Here is an 18690-nt window from a genome sequence, read left to right as displayed (position 1 = left end):
GTTTACATGGCAGTCCTCAGAAGAATATAACTCTATATGTTAGTTAGTAAGTTAGTTAGTGTACTTTATTGTCCTTTTTCAGGAAATTTGTCTTGGACTCAAAGCTGCATTAGTACACAACATATACATAAATACAACATATGCACACACAAACCAAACCATAGTTAACAATAGTAAGTTAATAACAAATGAAACTATATTCCTAAAAGATTTATACGTTCAGTAGTACTGTGTTGTTCCATCGCTATAATAATCATACATTGTTCCCTTTCAAAATATAGGGGAAAAACATAGGAAGAAGAGCCCAGTGTTTCGTCAAAAAACATTTAAATTGCTCCTTTAAAAAGGTGGGCTGTCCTGTAGGGAGTGACGCTGTGTTGGGAGTCATTGGTTGCGTCTCAAATCCCAATAAGCTTCCTAACTAGCATTAATGGGCATCAGCCAGACCTTAGCTTGCGCTTGTATAATATCAGGTTGATGTTCAATTATTTTTATTAGCACTATTAGGCTACATTATAAAAAATAAAATAAAAATTGTCGAAATGTTACGGATTTTCTAAAAAGCTGCTACATAATGCATTTAATTTCATTTGTTTTAAGCGTCTTCATTAGACTATCACGCCCCAGGCTGCCGTCTAAGTAGGCAGCTGACTAGGTTTTAAGACACGGCCCTTCTGGAAAGCGTCTCTCGCACATGGGCTTCATGAGATCTCTCGCTCAGACGAGCTGGAACGGGACGAGCTGAGGCGCTCACTAATCCGTCCGCTTTACATGCCACAATAAACCGCTCAAGCCTACAGTTTCACCGTAATAACAACAACAACATCAACCGCAGGCAATCATGAATATAGACGTACCTGTCATTTTGTCCGCACTTTTCTTTACGATTATTGCCATTATAATTGCATCGACGTTCCTGGCGAAGAAACCAGCGCAAAAAAAAGACCAGAAACAGAAACAACACGAGGAGAGATCAGAGCGGGTTACTGCGCATCAGCAGCCCAGAGAGGAGCGACCTTCCCCGGCTCCTGCTCCTGCTCCTTCCCCCGCACAGGAGGATGTGGTTATTGAAAAGAAAAGGGAAGAGCTCGTTCCAGTCGCTCCTGTTGTAGAAGCTGAAGTCATCGCGGTGCAACAAACACCTGTACAGGTGAGATGCGCGCTGTGCCGCTGGGATTTTATTTAGTTTATGTAAGTTTATGTAGTCTGGAGTCTTTGGCCTCGAGTAAATGACACGTCGTCTTATCAGCTAACAGAACGTTAAACGTTCTTACAACTTTATAAATATTTGAAAGGAACTTTAGCTAACGTTGTGGCAAGGTTCTCTCAATGTTTTCTCCGTTAATAAAAAAACATTCGTTCAGATCTGGTCTTTAATAATGTTCATGTCTTTAGCCTACCTGAAACGTTTAGTTAGATGTGCGCCTAACGGTTTTTAAATGTTTTTTTTTTTTTTTTAATGTTACGTTTGTTTTACGTACAGAGAACATTGAGTAACATTCCTATAATGTTTGTAAAATGACCAATTGAAATGTTCCCTTAACGTTTGCATAACCACGAAGAAAGTTTTAAAAACTTTTCAGTGAACATTCGTTCAGAAATAACGTTTTTGTAACTTAATGGGAACGCTACCAAAACTCTCTTGGAACATTTTTGCTCTTGATGTTTAGAGAAACGTTCTTAGAACAACGCCTTTACAATTAAACGCCGTTCAAAGGAACGCCTTTAATGTTTTTACTTGAACGTTCTCATAACTTTGAGAGGGCGTTCTGAGAATAACATATTCCGAAAGTCCTTATGTTATTTGTACTTGATCAATGTTTTTGATCAAACTTTTTGGAATATTAGGTAATATACAGCACTTTTAGGATGTGGTGGAATGAGAAATTATGGAAGTGCAGCCACCAAATCTGCAGCAACTACCATCCATCCATCCATTTACCCATTCACCCATCCATCCATTTACCCATCCATCCATCCATCCATTCCTCATCCATTCGCCCATCCATCCATCCATTCATCCATCCACTCATTCACCCATCCATCCATTCACCCATCCATCCATTCACCCAGCCATTCACACATCCATTCATTTACCCATTCACCCATCCATCCATCCCTCCATCCATCCGCCCATCCATCCATTCACCCATCCATCCATTCACCCATCCATTCGCCCATCCATCCATTCACCCATTTACCCATCCATCTGTCCATCCACTCATCCGCCCATCCATCCATCCATCCATCCATCTATTCACCCATCCACCCACCCACCCACCCATCTATTTCCCCATCCACCCATCCGTCTATTCAATCATCCACCCATCCATCTATTCACCCTTCCATCCACCTATCCATCCACCTATCCATCCACCTATCCATCCACCTATCCATCCACCTATCCATCCACCTATCCATCCACCTATCCATCCACCTATCCATCCACCTATCCATCCATCTATCCATCTATTCACCCACCCATCCATCTATTCGACCACCCATCCATTCATCTATTCAACCATCCACCCACCCATCCATCTATTCACCCACCCACCCATCTGTCCATCCATCCATCCATCCATCCATCCGTCCGTCCGTCCATTCACCTATTCGTCCATCCACCCATCCAAAATTTGCACACGTCTTCGGTGAACGTTAAGCCCCGCCTTCTTTGATTTGATTGGCCATCTCATCTTTTTATTTATTGGGACTGAGGTCCCCCTCAGTGTCTATGTAGGTTACGGTCCTGGCCGACAGTACAGAATGTTTCTTGAGATCCGCCTCTTTTAAACATCACACTAGTGGACATTGTAGAGTTCAGGAGGGTTTCATGTTAGCACACGCTTGGTCTCGACTTAGATTGTGCCACCACAGCTGTAACCAGAGCTTTGGACGTGGCTTCTATATATGGCTTCAAATGTATATCCACTATATTTAAAAGTGTATATTGTGTAACATACTGCTGTTGAGCGCTCAAGGAGTCTTGAGCACAGGTGTGTGTGACACACACTATTGAGGAACTGACGTTCACGAGAACAGAGCTGCTAAGATCACCTTCAGAGCTCCAGTCGGACAAAACTCATAACATTTTGTACCGGTTTGACAATGTTGACGTTTCTCACTTTGGTGGACTACTAATACATTCTTAGTTTTATACAATAACCATGTTTACATGAAGATCATTTTCCAATTAAAGGCCAAATTCTGGCAATTGGCTTTATTTAAAAAAAAAAAAAAAAACTTTTACATGCATGCAATAAAGTATGTCCTCCATGCTCCGAAAATGTATTTCATCAATAGATTGAATTTTGACCTCCTGTCTGTATTTAATATCACCCACAATTACCTTGGCCTGTTTGGTCATGCGCATGTCTAAATTAATGTTCATGGATATTATGAATTAGGTGTTTATACGACATACAGGCAAACCATAATATTTTTGTTTGCTTAATCTGGTTGTGGCTGGTTCATGTATTTACATGACATGACATGGAATATGACCAAATTCTGATTAATATTGGAATATTCTTGTATCAGAAAATTCTTGTTTGGATTTCAGTTACATTTACTTCTGTTCTTCATCATCTTATTATTATTATTATTATTATTATTTATTATGTTTATTAAATATGGAATTTGTTCTGAATAAGAACCGTTTTTTGATTCTCTAGTCGTGTCGTTTCCAACCCTTTTGACATTTTTTAATATTAAAGGGATAGTTCACCCAAAAATGAAAATTACCCCATGATTTACTCACCAAGTCATCCTAGTCGTATATGATTCTTCTTTCAGTCGAATACAATCGGAGTTATAGATATATAAAAAAAAGTTTCCTTTTGGCCGGAAAATAGAATTTGACTTTAAGTAAAAGTTTTAAATATGGATATTTTTCTTACACAAACTCATCGCTTCGCTTCAGAAGGCCTTTATTAACCCGCCAGAGCCGTGTGGAGCACCTTTATCATGGATAGATGCACTTTTATGATGGATAGATGAACTTTTATGATGGATAGATGCACTTTCATGATGGATAGATGCACTTTTATGATGGATAGATGCACTTTCATGATGGATAGATGCACTTTCATTATGGATAGGTGCACTTTTATGATGGATAGATGCACTTTTATGATGGATAGATGCACTTTTATGATGGAGAGATGCACTTTTATGATGGATAGATGCACTTTTAAGATGGATAGATGCACTTTTATGATGGATAGATGCACTTTTAAGATGGATAGATGCACTTTTATGATGGATAGATGCACTTTTATGATGGATAGGTGCACTTTTATGATGGATAGGTGCACTTTTAAGATGGATAGATGCACTTTTATGATGGATAGATGCACTTTTATGATGGATAGATGCACTTTTATCATGGATAGATGCACTTTTATGATGGACAGATGCACTTTTATGATGGATAGACGCACTTTTATGATTGACACATGCACTTTTATGATGGATAGATGCACTTTTATGATGGATAGATGCACTTTTATCATGGATAGATGCACTTTCATCATGGATAGATGCACTTTCATCATGGATAGATGCACTTTTATGATGGATAGATGCACTTTTATGGACTTAAAAACAGAAACAGCAATTCACTGCCATTATAAAGCTATAGGAAGAGCCAGGACTTTTTTTAATATAACTCTGATTGTATTCGTCTGAAAGAAGAATATCATATACAGCTAGGATGACTTGAGGGTGAGTATATGCTAATTTAAATTTTTGGGTGAACTATCCCTTTAAGTTAGTTAGATACTTGTGTGCTACCACACTGGTAACAGTGTGTTTGCTGTTTTCTGAGCTTCAGTCTCTTTGCTCAAACAGGCAGAGATTAAGGCTGAGGAGAAGGCAGCTGTTGAGCCGAAAAAGGAAGAGCCCGCTGCAGTCGCCCCTGTAATTGAGGAAGTTGGTGTTGTAGAGGAACAGCCTGCGGTTGAACCCGAGGTTATCCCTGTGCAAGAGACACTTGTCCAGGTAAGATGTGTGATATGATGGACTTGATTCAAGATGAGTGTAGATGCTCTGCTATCCATTATTTATCAGTTAAAGGAACAGTTCACCCTGAAAAAAAAAATCAAGTCATCATTTATTGAACTGCAGCGCTGATAGAGTCTCATGAACGTGCGCTGTGCACAGAAAACCAATGGCCAAGGTCAGGATTTTCATTAAATAATACATAACATTTCTTTTCCATACTCCCAGAAAACTTGGAATATACACTACCTGTCAAAAGTTTTGGATCGGTAAGATTTTTAATGTTTTAAAAGAAGTCTCTTCTGCTCACCAAGGCTGCAGTTATTTGATTAAAATAATAATAACAATAATAATAATGTGAAATATTATTACAATTTAAGTTGTTTTCTATGTGAATATATATATAGTAAAGTGTAATTTATTCCTGTGATCAAATCTGAATTTTCAGCATCATTAGTCTTCAGAAATCATTCTAATATGATTATTTGATGCTCAAGAAAAATTATTATCAATGTTGAAAACAGTTATTTACATTTTTAATTTCAGGATTCTTTGATGAATAGTAAGTTCAAAAGCTTTTGTAACATTAAACACTACTGTTCAAAAGTTTGGGGTCAGGAAGAATTAAAATTTTATATTTTGGGGGGAAATAAATAAAAGAAATCAATACTTTTATTCATCAAGGATGAATTAAATTTATCAAAAGTTACAGTAAATGCATTTATAATGTCACAAAATATTCAATTTCAAATAAATATTGTTCTTTTGAACTTTCTATTCATCAAAGAATTGAATTATAAGAATTCATCAAAGAACTGTTTCAACACTGATAATAATAATGAATGTTTTTTGAGCATCAAATCCACATATTATAATGATTTCTGAAGGATCATGTGACACTGAAGACTGGAGTAATGATGCTAAAAAAAAGTTATTTTAAATTGCATAATTTTTAACAATATTACTTTTTTTGTGAGCAGAAGAGACTACTTTTAAAAACATTAAAAATCTTACTGATCCAAAACTTTTGAGTGGTAGTGTACATGGGATCTTTCTGTTATACTTTTGCGTCTTTTTTTTTTTTAAACCTGATGCTGGTTGCTATTCACTGCCATTAAATGGACGAGCATGAGCGGGACTTTTTTTTTTACTCTCCTTTCGTGTTCCATTCAAAAATAAAAAAAGGGCATATGGCATTACAACAACACCAGGGTGAGTAAATGATGACCTAATTCTCATTTAAGGGTGGCCTTTCCCTTTAAGCCCACTTTTTTCTATCAGATATGATTTCATTTTGGTGAATGATTACAAACATCTTTTGAAATAATGTACTTCTAAGACCGTAACACATGTATTAAAGGCGTCATGATCCCCATTGATCTTTTGACATGCATCATTGTGCTATAACCAAATACCGTTGCTCAGACTCAAATGACTCTTCACTACAAAAACAGCATTTGTTTAAACCAAGAACATACTTTTTTTCTCTCTTGTTCTGCTCAAGGTACTTTTTTGCTCTTTTTATTTGGAACATTGTGGGTGCAAAAGACAATATTCAAAACAAATAAAACAGAAGTGCTTCATATATGTAAATATTCGTACAATGTTGCTTAATAAAGGCAGTCTTAGCATGCCAGTAGTGCTGTGAAGTTCTACACATGAGAAACATTAGAAGTGTTGTCACACCCACTGATCCAATCCTGTCCATTCAGTACGGCAGGAGACCCTCTGGGATCCATTACACAGCGTTATGTAACACTGCCTTTTCTGCCTCCTCTACAGTCTGGCTAAAAAACCATGAGAGTGATACCATTAAAGGGAGAGCCAAGCCAGATTTTGTCTAGTGTGCCGTAGCCAGACTTTAGACGAACTAGTAAATACATTCAATCTGGTCTGCATTGCAGATCATTCTGGAGAGAACCAAGAATCAGCCGCCAAAAACGACATGGTGATGTTTGTTTACAAGCAAACAATTACTGTTCATTCGGTTTTATCTGAAATGGAGATGCCAAATAGGATTAGTTTTTGGGATTGACAACCGCATTTGGTGTGAGTCTCAATGTCCCGTTCACACAGCAGCTGACAGAAGCGTTTCGGATACTTACGGGAGTCAAGCATATATTCTGTTACCAGAAGCAATGGCAAAAGTGACCAAAGTAATATCAAAGATGGCGACGACCATGAAACTGAAAAGTCTTGTTCCTTGATTATTCCAGTTGTTTACAGGTTCCAGTTATAGAATGCGGTTGTAACTCTTGTAAATAAGAAACTACATGTCAACTAACTCTCATTAGAGTATCAGTAGTTTGTAGTAGAATTTTAGAGTTCGGCTTGGTAGAATTAAGTTGACGTAGTTGTAAAGTTACTTAAAGTCAGTAGAATGTCCGTTGCGGAGCATCAAAATAAAGTGTTCGCAGATAATAACAAAGTCCCTTTAAGACAAGTAATTTCACTCGGCGGCCATCTTTGAAACGTCTCTCGGTCATGCAAGTGCAGCTCCTTTCTTTTTGAATGGGGAAACATCAAATTCTCTAAAACTGTTCGCCAAGCTTACGAGAATGTCTGTTCATCAAAGTAATGTCTGTATCAAAATAAAGTGTTAGCAGATATTAAGCAGACAGTCTACTAATCCTCTAATGACAGCTTGTTGGCATGAAGTTGCAAAGTTACTTAGAGTTGACCATTGAAATAAGTGTTAGCAATGACTGAACTGCGTGTGAACGTAACCATATAAATACAGAACTGACAATCATATTCTGTTTCTGTGTGAATGTGGCTATAGTAAACCAGTATTGGGGAAATAAATGCAGGTAATGGTGATGCAGTCACAGTGAATGATTGAACAGAAAACACAAGTAGTGTGGATACTTCAACAGCCCTCATTGCATTCGGTGCGTTTATCAGTGGATGTCTTCCATGCAGAAGCTTGGATAATGTATTACTCCTTTATTGAGGCTATAAAGCATATTTACATAACCTGGTTCCCCCTGCCGAGTTTTATTTTCATCTCTGATCAAACACACCAGGCCATAATTTTCTGAATGAACCCTAAGAGCTTGACTGGGACCCGGTTTGCATACTTGATGTGAAGTATGTTCTTTGATAGGGATGAGCACCTTTGTCATGGGATGAACTAATCTTTAACATCCTTCATATTATGCACATTGGGATTGAGGCCTTGATTAGCTGGCTCAGGTGTGCTTGGTTAGAGGTGAAACCGAAGTCTGCAGGATCGCGGATCTCCTGGGACGAAATTGAGACTGACGTGTTGATTGGTTTCTAGAGAATAAATCAACTCTTGTGCTGTTTGTTACCCATGAGGCAGTTCTCTGATAGATGTGTGACTTTAGAGGAGCGCTGGAAGATGGATCGACTCCAACAGGACTTGCCCTGCCTCTACATTTCTATAAATAATGTACTACTTTTTCACAAAGGGCGCCATATTTTATATCATATATATATATGCTAAACTGTGTTTAATGTCAGTCAGACGGTGTCTTCCTGTCTAAATCAGAATAAAATGCAAATTGTACCAGACTTTGGTGATAGTCAAAAGTCTGTGCTACTTTGTTTCTCATTGAATTGGACATTTTTCAAGACATTTTCCGTGGAAGGTTGAGAATGTTGTTTGATGTTGCCTTTAAACTCAGTAACCCCTGAGGCCCCTCATGACCTCTGGATCCATGACCTTTAGACATGCTGATGTGGCATAGTTCCTTCTTTGGCACTTTACGACCTCCCTCTCTCCCTGAAGACATCTGAAGTTAGCATCTGGAAAGAAGGGCTCAGATTTCACCATTCTTTGCACCAAGCCTTGTAGATCTACTTCAGGTTTAGTGAGCAAGGAATTGGTTCCTAATGTGAATTGAACAGAGTTGTGTAGATTAATCATAAGCGTGTGAATCTTTATGACTGCATACACTGTATATCTGCTATATTTGCATAAACGCATCTCATAATCAGATGTTTTTAAGCTTTTTTTTTAAGCATCTGGACCAGTTAAAGGAAATACAGAGTGATAGTTTATCCAAAATTGACAATTACTTTGTATCCAAACTAAGTGACCTAAATCCCACGTGCCTCATGGGCTGATTAATTGTTTTCTGCCCAGTTCTTGTTCTGGCCCTTTCTCCCACAATTCCAGCTCCCAGCTCCTCAAGTTTCCTTTTTTCAGAGTGTTTTACCTTCCTTACATGGCAATGTGTATTCAGAGGGAAACCTCAAAGAGGAAAGCTGTACCAATCTGCTCTGAGGTGCCGCCAATAAGGACTCAACAGCGGATGTAGCCAACGAACAATTGTCCTTCAACTCAAAGCTTGTTGCTGTTATTTTTGAGGGATTTCTGGACGCATAACAATGTCTAAAGTGTGAATGACTGGCTGAACTTTAAAACTGAAGACGTCAGTGTTGAATGTGCACAAGCATCTGAAACAGGGCGAGCGCTCAGGAACATTCCTCAACACTTTGTTTCTGTCTCCAGGCCAGTCAGTCTCTAACAGCAGTCTGCTGAGGAATCTGTGATTCTGCCTGCTGATTGGTCAGACTTTTCTCTGACTTTGCTGGTTTGGAATTTCAGCTTGTTACCATTAACTTCTTCTTTCAGTGATCTATGCAAACATTGTCATGATTTATTTCCTATAGGTAGGAGGTTTGCTGATATTGATTTGGTGTCATAAGACTGTCCACGGTTGTGTTGGATGTAAATGTTTGATGTCCTCAGTTATCTGTCTTTTTTTTTCTTTCTTTCTTTTTTTTCTTTTTTGGCCATGATACTTATTTTGCTCTTTTACATGTTCCTAATGTTGTTTTGGAGTCTCCTACAATAGGTTTGCATGCATCAAAGATAAAAAAAGCTATTTTTTCAGGTTTATCCTAATATATATATTGCAGCATCAGCTCTTTTCTCAGTGTCTGAAATGGTTTGGCACATGATTGTCTCTCTAAAACCCTCCTTTCTGAGAGCCGACACTGCTGTGATTGGTCAGATGACCCAGTCTGATGTGATTGGTCAGATGGCCCAATCTGTTGTGATTGGTCTACTCTGCTCTGATTGGTCAGATGACCCAGTCTGATGTGATTGGTCAGATGGCCCAGCCTGTTTTGATTGGTCTACTCTGCTTTGATTGGTCAGATGGCCCAGTCTGTTGTGATTGGTCTACTCTGCTCTGATTGGTCAGATGACCTAGTCTGTTGTGATTGGTCTACTCTTTCTAAATAGTCAGATGACCCAGTCTGTTGTGATTGGTCTACTCTGCTCTGATTGGTCAGATGACCCAGTCTGTTGTGATTGGTCTACTCTGCTCTGATTGGTCAGATGGCCCAGTCTGTTGTGATTGGTCTACTCTGCTCTGATTGGTCAGATGGCCCAGTCTGTTGTGATTTGTCAGATGGTCCAATCTGTTGTGATTGCTCTGATTGGTCAAATGGCCCAGTTTGTTGTGATTGGTCTTAGGGCTGAACGATTATTCGCACTTTACATGTAATCGCACTTAAATCGAGATGGCTTATCACGATTTTAAAATCACAAAGGCTGCGATTATTATTATTTTTTTTTTTTTATGCACAGCTTGTCATTGATGTACGGCTCTGTAAACGCTGCTCCATCTGAAAGGACTGTGAGTTTGAGTCACTTATAACGTGCATTTGAAAAAACAACACGTGTCAAACATCTTTCCAAAACATGAGAAGCATTTATGAACCTCTTGTCCAACAACAGACAACATTTAATAACATGCATTTACTCCAAACTCACTTCGTAACGACAGCTGAGCTCATCCTTCTGTGAGATGATGTGCTTCTTACACAGAATAAGGCAGTCGTGTATTTATAAGTCATGTTTAATCAAAGCGTTTCAATCTTCTGTTTATTCAGCTACAGCGATAGGGGTTTCCTGGAATGATGCGCATTATTGTACTTCTGCGGCGGGGCATAATTATCGTGTTTGCATGAGAACGCCCTCTGGCGTTCAAATGGGGCAGCACTGCACTGACAAGCTGCGCATAAAATAATCGCAGCCTTTGCCAAATAATCGCGTGCGGTTTTATTGCGATTAATCGTTCAGCCCTAATTGGTCTACTCTGCTCTGATTGATCAGATGGCCCAGATTGTTGTGATTGGTCTGATTGGTCAGATAGCCCAGTTTGTTGTGATTGGTCTACTCTGCTCTGATTGGTCAAATGACCCAGTCTTTTGTGATTGGTCTACTCTGCTCTCATTGGTCAGATTGCCCAATCTCTTGCGATTGGACTACCGCTTACAGCAAGTGTCGTAAACGAAAATCCCATTAGCATATCTAAATTTCAGCTGTTCCTCAGCGCTTAATACACAGTGATACTAATAGCACAGATGGCGTCTTTTTTATCATATATCAATTTGACTCCTCATCCTTTGGAAGTGCATGCAAATTGGATTTGCGATTGCAGGGCAAAAAACAGCATCTTCTCGACATGTCGACAAAACAAAACCAAACTCTTCCAGTCTCAGCAACAACTGTAGTGTTTGAGAGTCAAAGTAGATGTTCTTCGTGAGCACCCAATGAAGACCATAGGCTGGCAGAATGCAAATTTGTTACAAACCTACATGGGTTTAAACCGAAAGACTGGAATTACTGACGACTCATTTCAGGCAGTTCAGAATCGCTTCTTTCTTTTGGGAGACATTGAATCACTTTATCAGCACTTTGATCTTCTGAAACTTTACAGACCATTTATAGTCACATACAGCTGTACTACATATTTCATGAAAGGTAATATCAGGGGGGGGAAAGCATAGAGGAACATTTAAATGCAGTTTACATTTTGTGTAATTTCATAATTACTTTTAGTTTCTTTGAAATATGGATCTTGTCTTGAATTCAGAACAAGAAAATAATCAGCACACCCACTTAAACCCTTTATTTTGCCTTAATTGTGCAGTGTCATTTGATGTGTACAGTCCGTAGATGATTGTTATATTTGGCTCTATTCACATTTAATATTCTGATGAAATATGATACTAAGTTTCCATCTAACCTTCCAACTGAGAGGAAGCATTATGCAAAATTAGCTGTAAGAAACAAGGCTTTTACAAACTCTTCAATTGAACCGACTGCTTCGCAAATGATTCACTGTTTCCAAGTCCTGAAAACACCTCTCACTGGCCAAAGCGGTGTAAATGCAATGTGAATAAAGACAGACAAACCAATCATTGATGTTTTTTATGAAAGTGTTATCTATTAAATGTTATTTGCAAATCATTAAAGGGCAATAAATATGAAGTATATCGTTTCTGTTTTGCCTACTTGTATGTGTTCTTAGGCAAGACTTGGCTGATTAGGCCAAATAAAAATAATTTGTCACTGCCATTGTGTTATACATGCATGTTTATTCAAATTAATTAAAACTGAATTACATTATAAAACAGGCCCAGTTAAAACCATATGTTAGACACTGGTTCACCAGATCAACTCCCTCTAGCAGCGAACCATTGGAATTCCTTATCTAGTTGTCTAATAAACCTTGCATTGAATTTTACAAATATTGTTAGCACTTTGACGGATTGCTTTTGTTCCTCTTTTTTTTTTTAACCAAAGTGAATTAAAAGCTTCTGCTATATGCGTAAATGTAAATTCAAACCAAGGTTCAAAACTGTATGGTTACGAAGCTTGCTGAAATCATGTGACTTGGCCAGTTTGATATGAGCTGAACACTGAATCAAAACAAACCCATCACTAATAGATAAATTGTAATAGTAAATATTTAAAATGGACTATTTCACCAAACATTTCTGTGTGCGTTGCATTTTTCTGCTTATTAGAGCATCACAGCGTTAGCTTAGCAACATGCTAAGAGACATGAAATTTGCTGTTTGTCTGGCATGTGGAGTTGCTTCCTACGTAGAGCATCCCACATACGTTATGGTTTGTTCCATTTGTACTCTGAAGTTGGGAATTCTGATTTCCCAGTAGGAACTTTTAACTGAAACGCCCCCCCCCCCCCCCTAAGTCAGAGATGCGACCTGGAAACTCTGAGGATCCTCAACAACCCCGTCTTCAGAATCAAATATGGCTGCTCGGCGCATCAACTGCAGTCAAACAGTAGTAATACATTGCTTACCAGCACTTCTGTTTGTCTGCGTCTCAATAAACTCCGTGGTGCACACAATATCCAACCTCTATTTGTGGACGTGATACTTCGGCATTATCTGTGCACTGATAACCCCTTTTTTGTGTGTTTGTATTTTCAAAGAGCAAGCACCTGTTTACTGGAATGGAAGGTCAACTCGGGTGGATTGTCATTCCCAGCTCTGACATCCGACTTCCTTGGTAAATGGATCGCACCATTACTTGTGGACTCAATATCATATGAGCCGCATACAGAGCATAGAGCATGTTGAATTGGTGCTGGAGCCATTGATGAGAGAGATCACTCTTGATTGGCTGTTCAGCTTAGCGAACCAAGCAAGCGCTACTTTGTTTATAGTTTATTTATCGGCAGTCCTAGTTTCGGATTCTCTTTCTGAATGGCGAACACAAACTACTGCCACCTGCTGGTATGGCGAGTTGTCATGCAGGCACAGAACAAACTAGCCAACGGGCAACTAGAATGTGTGTTCAAGCACAACGTGTTTTGGCCCAGACCCAGAAGCTAATAAGGAAGCTCACTAGGTTTTTCTGAACACATCTACAGTTCCAGGCTGTGTCCCATATCACACACTCTCTTGAGTAGGTACTCATTTAGAACAAGTAATTACTCCATGACAGCTTTAAAGTATGTCCTGTTTAGTATGAATGAAATCTGGACGTACTGCATTCGACATGTTGTTATCATGTGACCTACCAGTTTCAGTTACGTCACTTCACTGCCATTCACAAATCCTCCCCCATGGCCTCATGGGACAGTGAAGAGATACACACTTCAGAATCTCGCTGGAAGAAGCAGATCATCCGGGTACTTTTTGTCTCTTTTATGAATACTTTGAATTCAGACATACTACTTTTGTCACATACTGTTTTTCGCCTACTACATAGTGGGGAAGTATGTGATTTCGGATGCAGCCCCTGTCTTGCCCTTTCAGCCACAACTGGTGATGTCCCTTAACTAAACAATGGTGCAATGCAGTACATAATGCTAGTAGGCAGACAGTCACTGACTGTACATGATGACTATGGGCCTTGTGAAACAAAGACCTTTTTGTAAGAATTCAAAGCAGGGCTGAAGGTTTTGTGGAGAATTCATTTAGTGCAAATGCTTTCCATAAATGAGTAATACAATGAGAGCTTATTCGAGATGCAATGGCACACTGCCTAAGGATTATTTGCTTGCTGGCAATATGGAAATAAGGAAGTGAAGATCATCTTTACACAAATAACTAACTTTTTTTTTAAGAATATCCTGACAATCTTGCCCATCACTGTAGCTCTCAAATCAAATTAGGCACAATTTATGTTGCTGTGTCAGTCGGGACTATGCGTTTTATGTATTTTGAGAGTTTACCTCTGTATTTAATAGATAAGTGTCTCCAGGGACAAGTAAAAAAAAAGGCATAAAGCCTCTATAAAACCTCAGGATATGTTTGTATTGGTGATCTCTCACCCTGACCTCCATACAGAAGGTCTGTGGCAACATCTAAACTTTCCAAAGGATCTGAGATGACAGTTAAGCCTAAGATGACATCCTTGGCGGTCTGACATCCTCTCAGGTGGTTCACGCTTTTCTAAGAGCATCAGGACTAATGGACTGTTGGCAGTCATCACCGCGAGGAAGAATCCGTCTGAAGCTGCCCTAATTCCCTTGCCGCCTTTCATGTGTTTACGTCTCGGGACAGAGTGCTGCGAGACATTAGGTGACTTTATTTAGTTGTTGGAGGAAAAGAAAAACAGTGTGAGATGTTGATACCATATTGTAAACTGAACTCTTCTGGCTCTAAATATGTTGGAATAGAATGTGTAACCTCACATCAACTGAAGTCTCAATCTCTAGTGTCAGAATGTGTGATGCTCTTAAATACAACCATTTCTATAAAAACAAAAATGAGCTAAACTGTGTATTGCAGTGTTTATCCATAGATAATGGGCTTTGTTTGTTGAAACTTGATTTCTGTGGTAATCAACAGCATGTCTTTAATGCTGACGCTACAGCTTAGCTTGAACCTGGAATGTTCCTTTCAGTGTGCCAAGTTCTACGTTGCTTGTCAACCATAAACAGTCTACTGTTAGTCTAACGAACTTAATTTGTCGAATTTATTAGCTTCTCGTGGATAATTGCTTTAGGATCAAACCATTAAAAAAAAAAAAAAAAACACAAAGTATGTAAATTACACCTTTTAAAACACATTTTAATCACACTCTCATTAAAAATGCTGTGTTGTTTCAACTCCTGTTTGGGTCAAATATGGACAAACCCAACCATTGGTTTAAAGTAACCTAAATTCTAGGTTAATTTAAGCCAACTGTTGGGTTTGTCCCTATTTTGTGTTTTCATTGACATTTGGGAAAGTAAATAATGAAAAAAAGTGGGTGCACCATTTTTATAAAAACTTTTTACACAAAATATGGGCTAACCCAACCGTTGGTTTAAAGTAACCTAGAATTTAGGTTAATTTAAACCAATGGTTGGGTTTGTCCATATTTGACCCAAACATGGCTTGATACAAGCCAGCACAAATGTCTATGTGGTAAAAATGCAAAAAATCTTTTGAAATTGGAGATACCTGAATAGAGAAAACAGAGGAAAAGGGTTGTTGTCTTCCCTTTTGTTGAATAAACATAAATTTCTCTGTCCAGGTAACACAGAGAAAGAGTAAACACTGTTCATTTACATATACTACCGACATTGTAGCAATACAAAGCGGGTTAAAAATCTGTGAATTTGATAGTTTAATTTCTGGCCTTTTGGATTTGACTCCGCTCTGGAATCTGGTAGCAGACTAGAAGATCACTATTATACATCACTATATAAACTTGAGGGTTTGCCCTCACACATCAGAAATTAGTTTGTGCAAGATGGAATGCACCATCTGCTGGTGTTCAGCGGTTGCCAAAATTCTGATTGCAATACAGTTTGGTTTCAGGGAGGGAATGGAGTTGCTATTCTGGTAGCAGCTGTCTTGTCATGTTTAGCCATTCATTATTTTCATTTGGTGGACAATAAAATGCACAAAAACAATTCCTCAGACTTGAATTGAAGGAGGGACCAGAGCCATATCTGTTGGCCACAATACCAGAGACTGAGCACTCATTTCACCCTAGCAACTGCAGAAAACCTTAGCATGGCAACCATTCAGAAAATCAGAGCAACTGCATGGAAACACTAACACCTCAGAATACCTTAGGAAATGCATAGCAACACCCTGGCAACCACTCGGAACACCTTATAATTGTTAAGCAGCACTAATAATCACTCAAAATTCCTCAATGCATAGCAACACCCTGGCAACCACTCAGAACAGCCTAGCGACTGCGCAGCAGCTCTATCGACCACTCAGAATAACGTAACAATGCATAGCAACACTCTGGCAACCACTCAGAGCACCCTAGCAACAGCATTGCAACCCAAGAGCATTGCATCATTCAGAATGCCTCAGCAAATTTACAGCAAGGCCTAGGCGACCACCCAAAAACCCTAAGCATCAGGAATGCAAGTTTTGAATGGGGAAACGCTACTAATTTTTTTTTCTTTAGGAAATGCAGCTCTATTAGTATTACTTTCATTCTTCTTGTCATTCCCTTTCACCAGCTTGTTGTTGACATTCTGAATCACCTAATCATCAGAATCTACAGTTAATCTTAAATTTAACCTCTCTGGATAACCTTAATCCCTACAGACTCCAATTCAATCCAGTATCCTCTTGTATGGTGTAAAATGGTGCTGCGGTACGATTAAGGCCATGTTACCGAGTATGATAGTGTAGTATTAGTATGGGTTTCAAATCCTTAGTAAGTTTGATAAACAATAGTAGGTGTGTGCCTCGGCGTTGCCAGTTGGGAGAAAAGTGGGACTGAGTAAAGTCTGCGATTCTGCGTTTTCTACCAAGGGGGCCAAATGAAATGTTAGTTGCCCCAGAAACACTAGCGACGTCATTGTGTTCTGTGGCATACCGTATGTCCACACTTAAGAATTTTAGCAGCCTTAAATGATCACTTATTAAAAATGTATGCTTTGATTATGCTTTCAGCCACATTTCAGCAACATGTATTATGATTAAACCTGAAAAGTGCAGAAAATATAAAAATTTGGTCTGGCTACGAAAAGGATTAATTAACTAATATTTCCAGAGCTCAATTGTATTGCATATGAATCTATCACTCCATTCTTTCTGCACTCAAATCTCCAATCCCTATGAATGGTTAAGAAGTCACTTGGTAGTTGGAAGGCTTGCACAGCTGTTTCTTGATGGGTTAATGTGCATGTAAGTGGTTGGGTTAAGAGCATTCATGGCCAGCAGAAGCAGTGCTGTGTGTTTGGACAAGCTTTGTCCCCTTGTCATGGACAGCAGGTGCATTTTAAGGCTGGAGCGACTGCAGATGACAGCTGTCACACAGATGCTCTATTCCCCTCAGCTCTGTCGGCTACAGAGAGATCAAGGTTTGAATTCAGTGGCTTCAAAGTTGTGAAGTATTCTGTACCCAATGTATGGATGGGATGTTTATAAAAATATATTATTAATAAAACATATTATTCTTTCTGCTAACATGAAGTAGAAGACAAGAGCTTTTTAAATGTTCCACATTATAAATAAACATACTTTTTTCTACATAGAATCACAGAAAGTTTTGGTTTTGGGGTTTGTTTGGCTTTCTTTTCTTTTTTTTTTTATATTCGTTTTGTTTAGGGTTTAGTTTTGTTTGGGTTTATTTTTGTTTGGGTTTAGTTTTTTGGAGGGGGGGGTTGTTTAATTAGGGTTTTTGTTCGTTTTGTTTGGAGGTTTAGTTTTGTTTGTGTTTTATGTTTTGTGGTTTGGCTATCTTTTGGGTTATTTTGGTTTTTGGTTTTTGTTTTGGGGGGGGGCTTTTTTTGTGTGTGTTCTTGTTTTGTTTGGTGTTTTGCTTTTAGTTTTTTTTTTTATTCCTTTTGTTTGGGGGTTTAGGGGTTTAGTTATTATATTATTTTATTTTGTTTGGCATTCTTTTGGGTTATTTTGATTTTGTCTTTTTTGGGGGGGGGGGTTGCCTTTTTGTTGATCCGTTTTGTTAATGTTTGTGGTTTGTTTGGCTTTTCAGGGTTTTGTTTTGACTACTTTTAATTTGAAGTTCAGTTTTGTTTTGGGGTTTGGTTTGCTTTTTTTTTTTTTGTGATCAGCAGTAAATGCTGCTCCTTCTGAAAGCACTGCGAGTTTGAGTCGCTTATAACGTGCATTAGAAAAAACAATTTCAAAACATGACTTGCCAGACCTCTTGTCCAACAAAAGACAACTTTTTATAACATGTTTTTACTCCAAACGTGTATGACAATATGACAGTTGAGGATCCTTATGTAAGATGACGTGGCTTCTTACACAGAATAAAGCATACAACATATTTAATAGAATTTGATACAGTGGGCTATGTCAGGCTATGTCAGGCTATACTTCAATTAGCATTGAAGTATAAATATACTTTATTATCATGAAAATACCCAAGAAGCCCTGAAGAACTCAGATAAATCATACATTGTCGTAGTCATGTGTTTATTAGTCATGTTTAATCAATCAAAGCATTTCAATCTTCTGTTT

General features: G+C 38.5%; 2 protein-coding genes across 5 annotated transcripts in view; one reads left to right on the top strand and one right to left on the bottom strand.

Moving 5' to 3' along the window:
• The window catches only part of LOC308702727 (tripartite motif-containing protein 16-like), a 662678-nt gene that overhangs the window by 304868 nt on the left and 339120 nt on the right, over window positions 1-18690 (bottom strand). The gene's annotated exons all lie outside the window — the stretch shown is intronic.
• Window positions 369-18690, top strand: part of LOC308692371 (uncharacterized protein) — a 36376-nt gene continuing 18054 nt past the window's right edge. For 3 of the 4 annotated variants that reach the window (XM_081368308.1, XM_081368309.1, XM_081368310.1), the window contains exons 1-2: window positions 492-1150; window positions 4852-5001. In XM_081368308.1, the coding sequence (XP_081224434.1) occupies window positions 842-1150; window positions 4852-5001 (459 nt within the window). In that variant the 5' untranslated portion in view covers window positions 492-841. Of the gene's footprint in view, window positions 1151-4851; window positions 5002-18690 lie in introns of all 4 variants that reach the window. The other variant, XM_081368311.1, reaches the window with a different exon arrangement.

This window comes from Scardinius erythrophthalmus, assembly GCF_964197995.2.
Source record: "Scardinius erythrophthalmus genome assembly, chromosome: 1".
NCBI lineage: Eukaryota > Metazoa > Chordata > Actinopteri > Cypriniformes > Leuciscidae > Scardinius > Scardinius erythrophthalmus.
This window is presented reverse-complemented; position numbering and strand designations above follow the sequence as displayed.